This window comes from Nasonia vitripennis, chromosome 4, assembly GCF_009193385.2.
Source record: "Nasonia vitripennis strain AsymCx chromosome 4, Nvit_psr_1.1, whole genome shotgun sequence".
NCBI lineage: Eukaryota > Metazoa > Arthropoda > Insecta > Hymenoptera > Pteromalidae > Nasonia > Nasonia vitripennis.
The window spans coordinates 23,613,669-23,629,620 of NC_045760.1; the positions used below are offsets into that span (position 1 = coordinate 23,613,669).

The following is a 15,952-nucleotide window of genomic DNA, read 5'->3' on the forward strand; positions in this document are numbered from 1 at the left end:
CATGTCTGTTCCTTATTCTGCTGTTCTTTAGTACGTACTATTATACATACGATACTACGTATTATTGCACGCATTATTGTACGTTTAAGTGTACGTTTAATTGCACGTATTATTGTACGTCTATACTTTTAATAGGGAGTGCAACCCTATAATACTTTAAAATTGGGTTTTCTTACCTCCACCAAAAATCTCGATTGCATTTAAATTATTAGTATTGCGCGTATGCGCGATCTGCTTGTATCTATTTGAAATATATTAATCTAATATTTCACCTTTAAAAATATTAACCTGAAAATATTACGTTATTAACTTAATATTGCAAGTTGAAAATTTGCTCGGTATATTTGTTTTCGTCAGAGTTTTATCTCCCGATATTTTGTTCCTCCGGTCACTTGACTTCCGGTGAGATGTATTATACGCCAGTGGTTACAGCAGTTATAATCTATAATGTACATATGCATGAAAGATTTCAATGAAATATTTCGAAATATTTCAGTGAAATATATCCACAGAATATTTCTGAAACCTTCCAGTAATATTCCATAGAAGAGCTATCATCCGACTCAATGGAAATATTTCGTGAAATATTTCAGAAATATTCCATAAATATTTTGTTGGAATCTATGAAATTCCTTTTTAAATATTTCAATATGTTCCTTAGGAAATCTTACATAAATATTTCATAAAATATTGCTCAGAATTATTTACTTAATAATACACTGAAATATTTCGCGGAAGATTTTTGGAATCTTTTTTAAACATTTCTTTGGAACTTTTGTAACGAATTTTTAAACATTTATCAAAAAATTTATGAAATATTTCATAGATATATCTTGTAAACTTTTACATAATTATTTCTTCATTATTACAATGGAACATTTCTTGAAATACTTATGAAATAATTCTTTAATATTTTATTGGATCTTTTCAAATAAATTTTGGATATTTCTTGAAAGATTTCAGAATTATTCCATACACATGTCTCGCAATCTTTTATATGATTATTTCTGCAATATTCCAATAGAATATTTCTTGAAATATTTATGAAATAATTCTTTAATATTTTATTGGAACTTTTCAAATAAATTTTGGATATTTCTTGAAAGATTTCAGAATTATTCCATACATATGTCTCGCAAACTATCATGTAATTATTTCGGAAATATTCCAATGGAACATTTCTTGAAATACTTATGAAATAATTCTTTAATATTTTATTGGAACTCTTAAAATAAATTTTAACTCTAGCTGCCTGCGCATGAATTCATACTGGATCAATTATGTGTTTGTACCTGCTGTCAAACTATGGAGTTATTCTTTATATTCAAAAACAAAAGGGGTTCGAATTAACGAATTAACAGTTTATCCGCTTACATGATTTCAATTATTTTTCGTATAATTTGATCCAAAAGTTTAATATTACTAACATTAACTAGTTTACGAAAGCCGATGGCGTAAAAGCAAAGATACAAACTGTTTGTGTATTTACTATAATTATATATATAAAATAAGATATATTCACGGTGTCGTGGTACAGTCGCCGGACACAATAACTTTGTTTTACGCGCCACAACATGGCGGCGGGTCTCTTGTTGATTGGGCTTTCAGAACAAGGTGGTGCATCGGCTTCGCAGTCGCATAGACAGCGAACCACGGCCATAAAAAGAAGAAGAAGAAGAAGGTTAGGATGGTCATGACGTCAGATATCGCTTTCCTGACAGTCATGACCGATCTAAGGAGTCCAATTAACAAGAGACCCGCCGCCATGTTGTGGCGCGTAAAGCAAAGTTATTGTGTCCGGCGACTGTACCTTCAAGCAATTCGGGCACATTTGAAGAATATTTCACGGAAGATATGTGGAATATTTCTGAATTATTTCAGGTGAAATATTTTATTAAATTTTTCAGAAATATTTCTGAATGATCATTTCACTAGTAACTTATAGTGATTATTAAACTTAGAAACATTTCAGAAGTGTTTCTCAAATCTAGGAAAGAAATATTTTATGAAAGCTTTCTGGAATGTTCCGGAATTATTTTACTGCAAATTTTCCAGTAAATATTAAACACTGAAATAATTCAGAAATAAATCAGAAATATTTTAAAGAAATATGTTACGGAAGCTTGCTTAAATATTCCAGAATTATTTCAAATACAAATCCCAGGAGACTGCGTGCCACAAAATAATTTAGTAACATTTCAGAAATATTTCAAGGAAATATTTCATGAGAGATTTGCAAGGCGGGGCATTTTATGAAATGATATATTTGCAGTAATATTTCTGAAATATTTCGTGAAAAATTTCAGAAATATTTCTGAATTCTTTAAAAAAATATTTCAATATAGGAATTCGAGGGACATAACATTATTTCAGAAATATTTCGTCGAAAGATTCCTGGAAGATTTCAAATATTTCGTTCCAATATTTCCGAAATATTTCGGAAATATTTCATGCTGTGTGGGAATGCTATGCGATTATATGCGCAATGCGACTAATGTCTTAAGCAATAGTAGCTTGTTGCCTCCTATCGAATAAATCAAGATTTCAAGGAGAATATGCTTTGTAAAAGATGTGAAATCTTCCTAAAAAACTTTTTTCAAAAGTAAGAGATTCTTGGCAAGAAAAAGACTAATAAAAGTAGTGAAATCTATAAATATAAAAATGTCAAGTAAATGTTTTTTTTTGTTATACGCGCTAAGTTAAAATCTGCTTTCACAAAAAATATCTGAATACTTATATAAAAAAAAAACATTTACTTGACATTTTTATATTTACAGATTTCACTACTTTTATTAGTCTTTTTCTTGCCAAGGTTTTTACTTTTTATAAAATCCAATTACGCGATAAGCTGGAACGGATCAAACAAAATAGAAATTTGATACATTTTTTGATTTCATTCGAAACGTAAGTTAACTGATCTTTATTATTCTTGTAAATAAATGATCTGGAAAGTTTGAATTCGGTTCTTTTAGTATTTATCGCGTGATGTGAAAAATTACATTTTGGCCACTAACAATGGCAAAGTATGAGTAAATCATGCGCTCTAATAATTAATACAAGCTTTTATACCCTGGTATAAATTTGAATATTTCCTTAATAAATATTAAAATTAAAAATGATGGTCTTTAACACAGTTTTTATATAATGCTAATTATAAAAAGTTTTAATATTATTTTGCATTATAAGAAGGATCGATCATATTTCCTATTGAAAAATCTCAGATGAGAAACTCAGATGAAAATCTCAGGTGAGAATCTCATGGGTTCAAATTTTAAAAATCGAAAAACTGGATAAAACAGCTCAAGACATTGCTTTTTAGGCACGACCGCGACACGGAAATGCCGTATTGAACTTATTTAGAAGGTTTTACTATCTAGAAGGTAACTTAATTATAACAAACTGAATCATAGTTATATAAGAAATTTTAGCAGTTCGTAGGGCAGAATTTCTGGTGAGTCAGTAGGGTTCATTAAAATAATAATATAATTGAATACAAATGAGCGATCTTTCATAAATAAATAATTCTTTTATACAAAATTTATAACGCATATTAGTATATCATTAAATTATTGATATATTATCATTATATACTACTATTTAAATCAAATACGGAATGGAATTTTCGGAACTTATTTAAGCTAAGAATAAAAATCAATAGCAGTATATGCAGCATAAATAATTGCAAATCAATACTGCTTTTATTTAAAGGTTAGCAAAAAGCAAAAGTAGTAGTTGATATTGTATGATTTTTTAATGTAAATAATTCTCAGATTTTAAATACACGACTATAAATAATTGTAAATTAATACTGTTTTCGTTTGAAGGTGTTTCAGGCGTAATGTAAAAATTATAATTGGTGAAAATAAAAGAGATTTATTGAGGAATAATAATTCAAACAATCGTAAGCAACTCATACTTTTTGTTAAATGGTTAACCACGCAATTGATTTTTGTTGTACATGTTAGGATTGAGCTTGTTTCAATTCTGTGTGCTTCGCGACGAACCAAGAAGCAAGCCTTTTTCGTGCCGGATGGACCAGCAGCACGTAAATATGCGGGGGCGTGTGAACGAGAGCATAAATTCGACGACGCGTAGCTCCTTTAGCACAGACGCCACTACACTCTGTCCCGTGCGAGGTACGTATCTTCTCTCTCTGTTATATTGAAAATATTTTTCTTCGTTATCTAAAGCAAAAACAAATTGAAAATTAGTTTAATAATTAATTATATTTTATATTTTTCATAAGCATCTGTTTCATTGTCTAAAGTAAAATATGTTGTTTTTGTGTTATTCCAAAAAAACGGATTTCTATATATTTCTACTGTGCGTGTACTTATATCATTCATAAAATTATCGATTATCCCAATACATCACTTACGTTATGTAGGCTACATTATGATCTTTTATACATTAATCAACTATCCTATGTAAAAGTTATGAATTCGAATCCTAACAAAAAGTAATGTTTTATTTGAAAAATAAACTTTAGCGCGATTTTAATAATTAGATCAATTCAGACTACTACGGCTAGTTTCAGCCTAATTTAAGGGCACACAATTGTTTGATAAGAGTAACAAGCTATTCGATAAAAGACGCACGAACAAATATTTTTATAAACTTTACACAATACATCTTAAGTAAAGCAAAAAACTGATTATTTACCAGTTGAATAATTGATATTAAAAAATCATGTGATAAGATTAATAATAACCGTTGTCGCATTTTATTACATTTTTTTTAGTTATCTACTATTTTATTTCGTGTGTAAATTCAAAGATTAAATCTTATCATATGCAGAAAGATAGTAGTTAATGACTGGTTTCCTTGAATTGTAAAATATTAACAATCGCAAGCCAAAGTCATACAGATTTATTTAAAGACCTTTGGCTGAGATGCCGCGGTTCGTCGTCACTTGAACATATAGGGTGTGGTCTTCGTTAGTCTAAAATTAACAAGCAGCATCTTAAAATAAAGATTTTACTTTTCATGCATCTCAGTTCTCATAATGAACACGAAATGAATGTTATTTTCCAAATACCGTTAAAATTCGAATCAATAAAAATTCTGACCCTTACAGTTACATATAAGACATTTACTGAACGAATTCTCAAAGAAATATGCAAAATTATTTGCAAGTTCTTAGATATATTTACATGTATAGGCAAGAAAATCGAATAAAAAGTAAGGATTGAGAAAATTTTAATTTTTATAAAGCAGTTGTTCATTGATTTTAATACTGTATGCGTAAAAACATCAGAGTAAACGCATTTCATTTTATTTTGGATTAAAGCTGGCTTTAAAATTAAAACAGTTCTTAGAAATCTAAGTAACTAAAGGCATACGCGCGGTAAATAATTATTGAGCAGAGAAATAAGCATGTATCTGTGTATTGTACAATAAGTTCTATTAATATTAAAAATACTTGGTTTTGAAAAATTTACATAAAAATAGTATTAAAATAATCTTTAACAGCATCGTATTGACGAATAATTTTTTTTAATTTTCGAAATATTTTGAACAAAATTTTCAGATATTTTGTATACCTTTCTCTATGTAAAAAACTTATGCGTAATTAATAATAGCGCTAAATTAAAGTACGTATACAGATTGCATCTCACATCTAGTATATTATAACTGTAGTATACTATACAAGATGCAGCAATCTCTATAGATAAGCTGGAGAAAAGTATAAGAGATACTTGAAACTTTTTACCTATATGTTGCTATATGCAGCACGTACCGATACCGTGTGCTATATGCAGCGCGCGGTACCCTTGCTGCTAAAGGTTATAAACAATTTCATATAATGAAATTAATTCATGAAATTTGTTCTTTTTATTTAATAAATTTTTCGATCATTTATTAAAAAAGAAATTGCCAAAACTTGCAAACATAGAGCAAATTTTAGAAGAGTATATTTAGAAGCAGGTTCACCCCCCTTTTGAATAGCCAAAAATGGCTTTGGCGTCGCTCACAAGATTAGAAATAGCCAAGCCAGATAAATATAGAGCTACTCTTACATATATATGCCTTAGAGCCTTATCCTGACACACTCGCACACATACGCACGCAGATTATTTCACTATGGCATATTAATATATTATAAGAGTAAAATATGATTAGTAATATTTTGCAAAATTTGATTTTTTTCTGATTTCAGATAATTTAAAAAAATCTAAAAATGTGTGACGACGAAGTAGCTGCTCTTGTCGTAGACAATGGATCTGGAATGTGCAAAGCTGGTTTTGCAGGTGACGATGCACCCAGAGCTGTTTTCCCTTCAATTGTTGGTCGCCCCCGTCATCAAGGAGTGATGGTTGGTATGGGTCAAAAAGACAGCTACGTCGGAGACGAAGCCCAAAGCAAGAGAGGTATTCTTACTTTGAAGTACCCCATCGAGCACGGTATTATCACAAACTGGGATGATATGGAAAAAATCTGGCACCACACGTTCTACAATGAATTACGTGTAGCTCCTGAAGAACATCCAGTCCTCCTTACTGAGGCTCCACTAAATCCTAAAGCGAACAGAGAGAAGATGACCCAAATCATGTTTGAAACATTCAACAGCCCGGCCATGTACGTCGCTATTCAAGCTGTACTGTCTCTCTATGCATCTGGTCGTACGACTGGTATTGTCTTGGATTCTGGAGATGGTGTCTCTCACACTGTACCCATCTACGAAGGTTACGCTTTACCTCATGCCATTCTTCGTTTGGATTTAGCTGGCCGTGATTTAACTGACTACCTAATGAAGATTCTGACTGAAAGAGGATATTCCTTTACCACCACAGCTGAAAGGGAAATCGTACGTGACATTAAGGAAAAACTCTGCTACGTAGCACTTGACTTTGAACAAGAAATGGCTACAGCAGCTGCCAGCACATCTCTTGAAAAAAGCTACGAATTGCCTGATGGACAGGTTATCACCATCGGTAATGAGAGGTTCCGTTGCCCTGAAGCTTTGTTCCAGCCATCTTTCTTGGGTATGGAATCTTGCGGTATTCATGAAACTGTATACAATTCCATCATGAAGTGTGACGTCGACATCCGTAAAGATCTTTATGCCAACAACGTTCTTTCTGGAGGTACAACTATGTACCCTGGTATTGCTGATCGTATGCAGAAAGAAATTACTGCTTTGGCTCCTTCTACTATTAAAATTAAAATTATTGCACCTCCTGAAAGGAAATACTCCGTATGGATCGGTGGATCTATTCTTGCTTCCTTATCCACTTTCCAACAGATGTGGATCTCCAAACAAGAATATGACGAATCTGGTCCTGGAATTGTTCATCGCAAATGCTTCTAAATTATTTTAATCTATAATTTTCATCACAGCTATTTATGTTCAGTTTTTTTAGTATCTTACAATTTTTGAATACTCCAACGAATATAAAATAAACTTTTCATCAAAAGATCTTCAAATTTTTCTCCTTGGCAATACACCTAACTATTTTGTAAACATCAATAATGTCATCTTTTGTATATAAGCTTATACTTAAAGAATAAACATCATTTTATGTGATAATATAAAATTATAATTTTATGTCTATCCAAATACCAATCACCTTCATAAAAAAATATTTTCTAGTGTAATCAATATTCTTAAATCAAAAAAGTTAGAACAATAAAAACTAATATTAATACACAAATAGAAAATTTGTCGTACTATTTGCAATAATAATTTGTGAAATATTGCACAAACGTATGTAAATATATTCAAGGGAGGGGGGGGGGTGGATCTCCGATAATGTATGCTGTTGCCGTTGAAACTTGCAAACCAGTCATAATTTTATCACATATAGTATAGAATTTTATGCAATTCCGTAGTAGTACGTAATGTGCGAAAAATTCGTATACCACCTATTATCGGACAGCAACGACTCTTCCCCTTGGAAATCTAAAGGCATGTAAATTGCAATCAAACCTTAATGAAGCCTGATGCACTAAAAAAGGTCGAGATCATTCCAATATATAAAGCAGGGGAAAAATATAACATTACCAATTATAGGCCCATCTCACTCATATCTTATGTTGCTAAAATGTTCGAAAGAATTATTTATAACAGGCTATATGATTTTATCCAAAATAATGACATAATCTCCAAACACCAATTTGGTTTTATGAAAAATATTGGTTCAAAAAATGCCTTAAGCTATATCACGCAAATATTGTACAATAACATAGATAAATCGATACCAACAATAGTCACTTTTCTCGACTTGGCTAAAGCTTTTGATACAGTCGACCATAAGTTGTTATTAGATAAACTGTATTGTATTGGTATTAGAGGACAGGCGTTGGATTCACTTCGAAAATTGACGGTGTAGGAATCAATTCTATCGTACGCAGATGATACTGCAATAATAGCAACAGCCAATACGTGGATAGAGCCGCAAAAAAATTTGAATGGTTTTCTTACTGTGATATACAAATGGTTGGCGGTAAATAAGTTATCTCTAAACGTGGATAAAACAGTTTGTATGACATTTGGAAGCTATTGCAACAGTATACCGAGGCATATTGATGTAAAAATTCAGAATAAAAAGATAACTAGAGTTGAGAATTACAAATACTTGGGAATTGTCATAGATTTCAATCTAAAATGGGATAAACACATCCAATATATAATAAAAAAAACAAAGTATCTAGTCTATATTTTTCACAAATAATCACATACTATGTCAACAGAAACTTTAAGAATGACATACTATGCATTCTTCCATAGCATAATCAGCTATGGAATAGTAGCCTGAGGTGGTGCCTATAGAAATAACCGTGATTTATTGCAAAGTTTACAGAGGAAAATTCTTAAGATTATCAATAAAAATACTTTTAGTATACAAGATAGACCATTAAACCTAGAGCATCTTTTTAATTTTGAATCCCTTAAAATTCATTAGAATGATCTCAAAACTCAATTCCAAATGTCTACAAGTGATACTAATAAAAAAGCTTAATTGTACCAAAGAGCAAAAAACGAGTAAGTGATAAAAACAGTTATAATAATGCCATTATAACTTATAATTCACTACCAAATGAGCTCAAGGAATTAGGTATAAGCAAAACCGCGGCAAAAAGTAAACTTAATATTTGGCTTGAAGAGGTCCGCACCAGGGACGAAACGTTGCCGTTTATTTATGAATTTGAGTTAAAGAAATTTTTTTTTTTGAGAAACCAGGGTTATCCCACCACTTTTGTCCGTCCAAAAACTTTATTCTAAAAATATGGATGGGAATAATAACATTCTTAATATTTGGATTAAAATCTAAACTTAGTTTTTAAATAGTTTTAAATTTGTTAAAGTTTAAGAAAATGTAAATAGTGTTTATTGTAACGATCTGATAAGGAAATTATCCTTAGTTTTAAGTATTAGTTTTAAGTTTTTTTTGTTACATACCAAGCTTGTACACAGGTAACTTAGTTTACCTCTACAAGGCTTGCTAGTATGCGTACTGATAATGTATACTATGTAAGCTATTATCTTGGTGTAATAAATAAATATATCGAAAAATTTTGTTAGTTACCAACTGCAACGCTAGTGCGACGACAGAGTCTACGCTTTTGGATTTAAAGAACGCGGCATTTTGAGAAATTTCGGTATATTTATGGATAAAACTCTTATTGCAAGAGAATTCTCAACAAACCGTAACAATTTTTTAGTAGAAATACTCGAAAATAGTTTACTTTACGTAGGAATTGCGAAAATTTCGATATCTTGCGACCGCTAAATATGACCAATCACATAGAGCCAAAACACGTAAATCACGCTTTTTCAAATATGCGTGTATATTTTCAGACAAATTTCCGCAATTCCTACTGATAGTACATATGTTTATGAGCAGTGAAAAAAATGTTTGCAAGGATTGCATGCAAATTATGGATTTAAAAGCTTTTTGTCGAAAAATATAAGTTTTCGTAATTTGGCATACAATGACTTAATCCAACAAAAAAACTGAAAACTCTGGCTTTTAAGGCATTTTTGACAAATTCTACCCCAGATCGAATTGCGAGCAATTTTTAGAATAGACTTAGATAAACATTACAAGACGAAGCCATATTCAATAAAGCGGATATGGAATATATATAAAAAGAGAAAATGAAAATTTGAAAGATATGAACACTCAACTGAAAGAAAACAACATAGGACTAAAAGTAAAAACAACCCTGGTAGAAACGGTATGCAAGTTATTTGGAAGTTCTGAGGTTGTCAACCTCAGAACTTGGTAGTTTTCTTTGTCAGTTTTTGTTACAAGATGTAACGCTTTTTATCCTAGTTCTTTAGCAGATTTAGATTCAGTATTCTTAACTATTTTATTCCGAAGATAGTTGGTGAAATAGTATGACACAGGTGCACGTGGTTAATGACGATTTGAGGTTAGAATTGGAGAATCATTACTAGCAGGCTTGTATTCGAGTTTTTTTTTTTTAATGAAAGTATATAGAATAATGATTTGCATGAGAAAAATCATCCGAAAAATTTCGAGCAACCGGGGACTTGAACCCGAGCACTGCACAAGGATAGCCGCGCGCCTTAGCCAACCGAGCCAAGTAAACGTTGTCATTTGAACAACTATCTTGGGCATTACTTTTCAAAAACAGCTCGATCTAAGAACTGCCAAAGAACTAGGATAAAAAGCGTTACATCTTGTAACAAGAACTGACAAAGAAAACTACCGAGTTCTTAGCTTTTTCACCATTTTAAATCGGCCAATTTCTACCAGGGAAAATGCTAAATCAAATGCTAAAAGACAAAGAAAGTGTAAGAAACCATAGTAAAAAAACATTCGCAGAGTCATGCAAAAAACCAAAAATCCATCAAGGATTTTAATAAAGAAAACTAACAGAAGCGAAACTCTGCTGGAACTTACAAAATGGTTAGTCATTATTTAATAAAAAATAAAAAGTTACAAACAAATACGATTACAAACAAGGAACAATTAGAGGAAGTAATCGTAACGTGTAATAATGAGCAAAGCCTAATTAAAGCTGTAGAAATAAAAAAAAATAAAATTAAAGGTAATGCAGCTATTAAAGAAAAAAAAAACAAAAATGAAAATCGTTGGCATAAATAATTTTGAAAATATAGAAAAAAAGTTACATGATAGTTATGTTAAAATTAATCAAAAATTGATAAAAAAATCAGTAATATGCTTATAAAACTTTTTCTATGAAATTTAAACCAAATCCCCTCATTCATACCATAACTAATGTACTTTTAAACAATATCCTAGAATTTGAGCTCATTTGGGCCATTCGTTCCTTTGGAATCTTACGGTAAGTGAATTATGGATTCCCTACTATACGTAGGTATTATAGAGGTATATAGAAGGTCTAAAACCATCAAAATAAAGGTAATTATGTCTAAGAATAGTAATAAAAATTTGGTTCATTTATATAAGTATTTATAAATTTTTAATGAAAAATTTTGATTTTAATTTCAAAGGTGGTGTGCCCCCTTAACTTTATCCTGCTCATACTCTCTTTTTTTTCTTCACTTTTTCTCAGTTTCTTATCACTGTACATAGTTTTCATTTTTTCTATTTCTTGCATAATGCTTCTACTTTGAATTCTCTCTCTCTCTCTCTCTCTCTCTCTCTCTCTCTCTCTCTCTCTCTCTCTCTCTCTCTCTCTCTCTCTCTCTCTCTCTCTCTCTCTCTCTCTCTCTCTCTCTCTCTCTCTCTCTCTCTCTCTCTCTCTCTCTCTCTCTCTCTCTCTCTCTCTCTCTCTCTCTCTCTCTCTCTCTCTCTCTCTGCTCAAAACTTCGTGATCATCTATATTGCTAGCAAGCTCTTCATTAAGATATCTTCATTAAGATCTTGAGTATCATCGTACACGTCCCCTAAAACTTCACTTTCAGCAGATGTACTTGGAATGATTTTTACTTTCTGCGTATGATTTTTTATCGATTTTATTCTCGATTTTTCTTTCTTGTGATTATCTTGAGATGCACCTAAAGTAGTATTGAGAAAATTTTATTACATTTTATTTAGATTTAGATGTTTTAATATAAGACAAATAAACTAACTTTTTAGTCCTGAATCGAGTTTTGTTTTTCCCGATAATTTCGTCTTACAAAAACCGCAATACAAGGTTATGCAACGTTTTACTTGCGTCATACTCATTCGATTGCTTCTGTTTGTATTAAGATTCGTGAATCCTGTAAAAGGTCAATGTAAAAATGAATGAACTAGATTCATGAAAGGTGCATTATAATATATGTGTGCGTGTGTGTATGTATGTTACTGCTTGTGTGTGTCTGACTGTTCATATAACGTGAGCATGCGTGTGCGCATATGTTTATAACAGCAAATCTGATGTAAATTGATTTACCTACGATGTCTTTGACGATGTCCTCATCTATAGCTGTTTCACTTAGTGTAGCTAATTTCTGCTCTCCAATAAGCTCTTTCGCTAACTCTCGAATGATGTTTTTAGGCTTATTTTTATTTAATCGTAAAATATCATCAAATTTTCGTCGACCAATCATTACATCATAATCGCCATGCAATCTAACCTGTAACAAATGTAAATAAGACCAAAATATTTTTCATATGCAACCCCTTATGCTCTAAAACCCACCTTATTTAATTTCGGCATTCTACGCCCACTCTCTTCTACTAAGCGACTCAATAAACTAGCTGCAGCTTCCGCTATTTTTAATATCTTCTCATCATAAGGTAAGTCTGTAGAAAGGCATTCGCAAAAAGCACACGACTGAACTGTAGAATTTACGGACGAGCTATGAGACGTTTCCTCATTGAGTTTTCTGCAAAATTGAGAAATGTATCAACGTATTTATAAACTATACTACTGTTATCGCTCTAGGTATATTGCTCCGGCGGACGGCGCGAGTCCCTCGGTGCTCTTCTGAAATCCTTGCGGCGTAAAAAGAGCTTGTCGATGAATGCAGAAGGGCTTATTAGGCCCGGATCGTTTGAGTTGTGCTGCGCGCTGAGATGTGTCGCGGTGATGCAGGAGACTCTTTGACAGGCGCCGCCCCCACGTTTTGTACATAACTAAAAAAAAACTTTTGATCTTACTCGGTCTGTTCCATTTCTTCATGTGTCTCAACTGCCTTCTTGTCAGCTTTCTTGTTATCGTCGTGATTATTTTTACCTGTTGTAACTTCATCGTCGCTCGTATCAGAATATATCGACGGATAAAATAATTGCTTGTTATTCTTTTTCATGTTGTCAGTAACCATCTTATTCTTCAATCTATTATTAGCTTTTATCTCTCTTTTTTTGGGGATGAGATGTTCTGAAGTTTTATTTATATTTTTTCGACTCAAAAATTCGCCTTTGTTGATATCGGCACGTCATTTAAAAACTCAATATCGTCTATAATAAGTGTTACATCTAGTTAAATTGTTGCTCACGAGGTTAAGTTTGTGTGATTACGCGTTGAGCATGAAATCTCACTTACCGTATTCCAACATTAAATCGGCCTCGTACCAATCTTCTCCCGATTTTGCAAGCACTTTTTCTTCCTCTTTTTTAATGTGTTCGAGTGGAAATACGCTAGTGGTTCTTGACTTATCTTTCCAAAGGACGAGAGCGTACATTTTTCCGCTTTGAAAAATATGTCATTCGCGTAGGTTAGTATCCGCAATGACTAACGTAAACAAAAGACGCTTTCGACGTAAGGATTGAATTTTCAATAACAAACCGTATAACCTATCATTATAACAACATCTACCAAAGAGGCATTCGAGATTGATCCGCTGCGTGCGTTCGAGCTTTAATTGTGAGAATCAACTTTAATATGCTAAAGCAACCGTATGAAACGTACAGCAAAGCACAAAGAACACGGATTAAGAAGAAACTTCGAGACAGCGAGCGGTTAAATGAGGAGGAGGAAATACTTGAAAACGAAGATTTAAATGATACAGGTATCGATACATCGAAAATTTCCTATATGCATAATATGTACTTGAACGCATAATTCGGGAGCCGAAATACGGCTCAAGGGCTCTTTGTTCAGTTTACCTATATGCGATGACGTTACTTCGCTAAACTTTGTGAAACGTAGCTCAAACGCTCGCTTACATAATATAGCATTCGCGTGCTCTGGACTTACACAGGGGATTTTTCAGTCACTTTGATTCTCGCGTATGCTGTCAAACGTCATTTTTTACTTCAGCGCTTGATAAAAACAGCCTCGCTGCTCACAGTCAGCAAAATGCGTATGTCGTTGCGGTATAAATATAAAGGATCTAAAATCATAAATCGGCACACACGTTGTGCGTGCGCGGACGGGAAACAGCTTTAAACTTTTGGTTATACGCTAGACAAGCAGAACAGATTATCATGCAAGACGTCTCGGCGAGCCGATGAGCCGTTAGAGATTCTCTCCCGTCTCGCATCATCGCCGGCTTTATATACCGACGCCATGACGCGTGCATGTATAAAGATATTTGTTCGATCAAGGCAGATAGCCACTCGTGTGTGCGCCCGAATTACGTCCTGATTTATCTGCGCTTTCACACTTTCGTGGCGTTAATTCGCATGCTGAAAATCTACGCAGTCGGTTATCAAATTATTTTTTGTTTTGGTTCAGTATCTTTTACGTATTCTGCCATCTGCGTATAATAAATAAAATGATATTTTTCATTCTTGTAGAAAGAGATATTTTCTCGGACTATGTAGATCGAGCGATCGATGAGAAGGAACTCGATTATTATTCGTGCAAAGATTCGGATGACGATAACGATATTTCTGGCTTGCAGTATGAAAATGACGTTCTCTCAGAATCCGAAAATTTAGATGAAAGTGACGAGAGTGAAGAACAAGATAGTGAACTAGAAGAGAGTGACGAAGAAGCAAACTTTTTCGATGCTAATTTCGACGATTTTTTGCCAGCGAATGCAGAGCAACCTATTTATGCAGGAGCCCGAATAACTGTCGTGGAAAGCGTACTGTCAATTATTTGTTTAGTGCTTGCGTTCCTTGTTACAGATGTCTTGTTGGCGAAAATTCTTGAAATCATAGAATTACACTGTATAAGGCCAAATAAGTTTACGAAAACTTTATATAAATTTCGGAAGTTTTTTTGGAATCTTCAAACGCCAATGAAAAAACATTACTTTTGTTCGATATGTTTTACAAAATTAGAAATGAAAGATTCGTTATGCGATTTACACGATAGAGAAAATGTATCGTATTTTATTAGTTCCGATAATATCACAAATTAGCAGCATTGTATAAACGAGCAGAATTTTATGAAATTGTAAGTAGTTACAGGTTTAATAGAGACAAAACGCACAGATATAACTTTGAAGATATACATATATGATGGATGCGTGTATCAAAATTATATCAAATCAGGATTTTTGTCTGAAAGAAATAATATTTCATTTACGTGGAATACAGATGGTGTTCCAATTTTCAAATCATCAAAATTCTCTATCTGGCCTGTATACTTGATGATAAATAAACTTCCATATCATTTGAGGATCAGAAAAGAAAATATTATTTTAGCTGGGCTGTGGTTCGGTAAAAATAAGCCACAACCAAATTTATTTTTAAGTGCTTTGTATGAATCTTTAAAAAAGCTATATCGTGGTGTGAGTTTTTTTACAAGCTTGAAATTATCAATAAAAGTGAGAGCTCTCATTCTTTGCGGAACGTTAGATTTACAAGCAAAGGCTCTTTTTATGAACATGAAATTGTACAGCGGAAATTATGGTTGTCAATTTAGGAAAATTAAAGGAGAAAGGGTTGATAATGTACAAGTTTATCCGTTTCAAGACAAACTAGAATTAAGAACAACCAAAGAAACCATAAAATTTGCTAAACAGGCTGAAAGTGTAAAAGAAAAGAAAAATAAGCCTTCATTTTCTGTTTTAGGCGGTAAAGGTCGTAGTTTTTTACAGAGCATTTTACAAGATTATATTGTAATGACGGCGATTGATACAATGCACTGTGTTCATATTAAAGTTATGAAA

General features: G+C 32.5%; 2 protein-coding genes and 1 long non-coding RNA gene across 3 annotated transcripts; 1 reads left to right on the forward strand and 2 right to left on the reverse strand.

The window, feature by feature from the left end:
• Positions 1-3,847: 3,847 nt before the first annotated feature.
• Positions 3,848-6,138, reverse strand: LOC116417286. Its single transcript, XR_004227585.2, has 2 exons — positions 4,663-6,138; positions 3,848-4,184 (listed from the first exon to the last, which is right to left on the reverse strand). It is a non-coding gene; the product is annotated as an uncharacterized LOC116417286 (long non-coding RNA).
• LOC100117792 (actin, clone 205) lies at positions 4,014-7,538 on the forward strand. The gene is made up of 2 exons (XM_001601292.5): positions 4,014-4,136; positions 6,161-7,538. Exon 2 carries the CDS (start codon positions 6,182-6,184, stop codon positions 7,310-7,312), a length of 1,131 nt encoding a protein of 376 aa, XP_001601342.1. The 5' UTR covers positions 4,014-4,136; positions 6,161-6,181; the 3' UTR covers positions 7,313-7,538.
• A 4,160-nt stretch (positions 7,539-11,698) lies between these two features.
• Positions 11,699-13,863, reverse strand: LOC103315445. Its single transcript, XM_031929812.2, has 4 exons — positions 12,586-13,863; positions 12,337-12,520; positions 12,032-12,163; positions 11,699-11,956 (listed from the first exon to the last, which is right to left on the reverse strand). Exons 1-4 carry the CDS (start codon positions 12,601-12,603, stop codon positions 11,778-11,780), a joined length of 513 nt encoding a protein of 170 aa, XP_031785672.1. The 5' UTR covers positions 12,604-13,863; the 3' UTR covers positions 11,699-11,777.
• Between the last annotated feature and the right edge of the window lie 2,089 nt (positions 13,864-15,952).

What these genes read in the sequence shown, in the direction of transcription:
- LOC100117792 (XM_001601292.5), top strand. Translation starts at nt 6,182, where the DNA reads ATGTGTGACGACGAAGTAGCTGCTCTTGTCGTAGACAATGGATCTGGA.
- LOC103315445 (XM_031929812.2), bottom strand. An exon ending in CATCGTCAAAGACATCGTAG is followed by an intron (nt 12,164 to 12,336) that starts GTAAATCAATTT and finishes GACCTTTTACAG; the next exon opens with GATTCACGAATCTTAATACA. An exon ending in ACTCGATTCAGGACTAAAAA is followed by an intron (nt 11,957 to 12,031) that starts GTTAGTTTATTT and finishes ATACTACTTTAG; the next exon opens with GTGCATCTCAAGATAATCAC.